This window comes from Vollenhovia emeryi, unplaced genomic scaffold (genome assembly GCF_000949405.1).
Source record: "Vollenhovia emeryi isolate VEMERY1.0 unplaced genomic scaffold, V.emery_V1.0 DF944831.1, whole genome shotgun sequence".
Lineage (NCBI taxonomy): Eukaryota > Metazoa > Arthropoda > Insecta > Hymenoptera > Formicidae > Vollenhovia > Vollenhovia emeryi.
This window is the reverse complement of record NW_011961535.1, coordinates 1-2,379: the sequence shown is the minus strand read 5'-3', so window position 1 is coordinate 2,379 and position 2,379 is coordinate 1. Positions and strand designations below refer to the sequence as shown.

General features: G+C 36.0%; 1 protein-coding gene across 1 annotated transcript; it reads left to right on the top strand.

The window, feature by feature from the left end:
* The first annotated feature begins 190 nt into the window (after nt 1-190).
* Nucleotides 191-1,660, top strand: LOC105562541 (fatty acid synthase-like). The gene is made up of 2 exons (XM_012013469.1): nt 191-582; nt 922-1,660. The coding sequence occupies exons 1-2, from the start codon at nt 458-460 to the stop codon at nt 1,622-1,624; spliced, it is 828 nt and encodes a 275-aa protein (XP_011868859.1). The 5' UTR covers nt 191-457; the 3' UTR covers nt 1,625-1,660.
* Nucleotides 1,661-2,379: the final 719 nt, after the last annotated feature.

Sequence of the window (2,379 nt, the reverse complement as noted above, 5' to 3'; positions counted from 1 at the left end):
TTGCGTTGTTGTTGATTTGCACTATCACTCGAAAAGGACCCAAAAGAATAGGGTCGAAACGCTGTGTAATAAACTAATTAAATAACTAGCTAGTTATGTTGACTATAAGTTTCCCGTCTCAATTTTTAATCATTACTTGTAACAATAAGCAACCTCTCCCTTCGTCGAGAAATTTATATTTCTTTTCAAATGAAAAATTTGAACTTAAAGATTTTACAAAGTATTAATATTTGAAACTTGAAAATATATTTTTATTAACTCTCTATTGTTAATACGCACACACACGGCCTAGGATAGCGTTCCTTGTCCTTTAAAGCGTAATTATTATTTGTGTTATTCATAACAGGTACTAGGAGATCTGAATACTTTTCGCTGGACGCACGTTGATTTACCTTCCCACATTAAGCATGAAGATCTTATTAATGTAATTTATTCGCCTCTAAATTTTAAAGATATTATGTTGGCCACTGGTAGAATCAGAAATACGGCATTTTCCTCTAATGCTTTATCCGATTTACTCGGCTTTGAATATGTTGGATTTGACATGCATGGACAGAGAATTATGGGAATGTGCGCATATGGGTAAAATGACAAATATACTTATTAATAATACTGAAAAATTATTAATAACCACTAATGAAGAAAACAATTCATATATGTATAGCAGAATTTATATAATTTCAATTTTATCAAACTAAATATTAATTCAAGTCGAAAACATGTTAGATAAATTACAAAATAAACTCATAAAAAATTAAAGAATTAAAAAAATAAAATAGTTAATGAATTATTACAATTCTCATTTTTATCTATACCTATATTGTATAATATAATTTACATGATAAACATAATTGCATTAAAACATCTAGTTGTAATCACACTCAAAATTATAATATAACTTTCAAATATTATTATGTTTAGAGGAATATCAAACGTTTGCGTGCCTGACAAATATCTAAGTTGGGAAGTACCCGATAAGTGGACACTGGAAGACGCAGCAACAGTTCCGTGTGTGTATAGCACATGTTATTGCGCTTTATATATGCACGGTAAAATAAAAAGGAGAGACAAAGTGTTGATCCATTCGGGTTCTGGAGGTGTTGGACAAGCTGCGATCTATCTTGCCCTTTATGAAGGTTGCGAAGTGTTTACAACAGTTGGAACAGAAGAAAAAAGGCAGTTTATAAGAGAAACGTTTCCCTCTATTCCGGAAGAAAATATTGGAAACTCTCGCGATACAAGCTTCGAACAAATGATTATGCAGCGTACAAAAGGTCGTGGAGTAGATATCGTATTGAATTCTTTAGCCGAAGAGAAATTGCAAGCATCCGTTCGCTGTCTCGCAAATGGTGGCCGTTTTTTGGAAATTGGAAAATACGATATGGTTTCTAATAATCCCTTGGACACATCAGTTTTCTATAAAGGGATCAATTTTCATTCTATTTTATTAGACAACTTCTTGTTTAAATGTCCAAAAACAGTGATAAGACTGCAGGAAGCAATCACAGACTATTTAGAAAAGGGCATTATTAAACCGCTAAGTAGAAAGATCTTTAAAAGGAATGAAGTAGAAGCTGCATTTAGATATATGGCCAGTGGAAAACATATTGGCAAGGTAAAATAATTTTGTAATATACAGGTATAATTCAAATGAAATTATTAAGTCAGATGGAATTTAATTAAGTCACATGTCTTTTTTAATATTATAGAAATAGTAACGAATGTTTAGTCATTGATAAATTAAATTGAATTACATAATGTCTTACATTTATGTTAACGTGTAATACTACTTTGTTAAACATCTTTTAGTATTATTGTAGGGATATAAGGTTGTATAGTGTATACTAAGTTTATTGAATAGTACATGAAACCAAAGGCCAGAAGATTCGGGAAAGATTCGACGATACTCTATAGACACTCTACACTCACGCGTTACGCTCTCAGATTCTCACTTGCTAAAATCGACCCGCTCTCTTCGCTAGGCCGATCCAGACTGACTCTCTCGTCGCTCGTACGCTTCGCATTTCGCATCTCGGAAAAACGCATATCGCTTGTTTTAAGTTTCGACTGTTTCAGTCGCCGCCATCAATCGACGCCGAAAGTCGCCGAAAGTCGTTTATTGTTTTATCAACAACGGTACCGCCGCCTCTTACAACGATGCCGCCGTCTCAAGCGAACGAAGTCGGTCTTCTCTACCGATCATCGCTTCTCTCTGTCTCTGTCTCTGTCTCTGTCTCTCTCTCTCTCTCTCTCTCTCTCTCTCTCTCTCTCTCTCTCTCTCTCTCTCTCACGCACGCCCGCCCGCACGCACGCCCGCACGCCCGCACTCCCGCCCGCCCCCACGCACGCACGCACGCACGCACGCACGCACGCACGCAC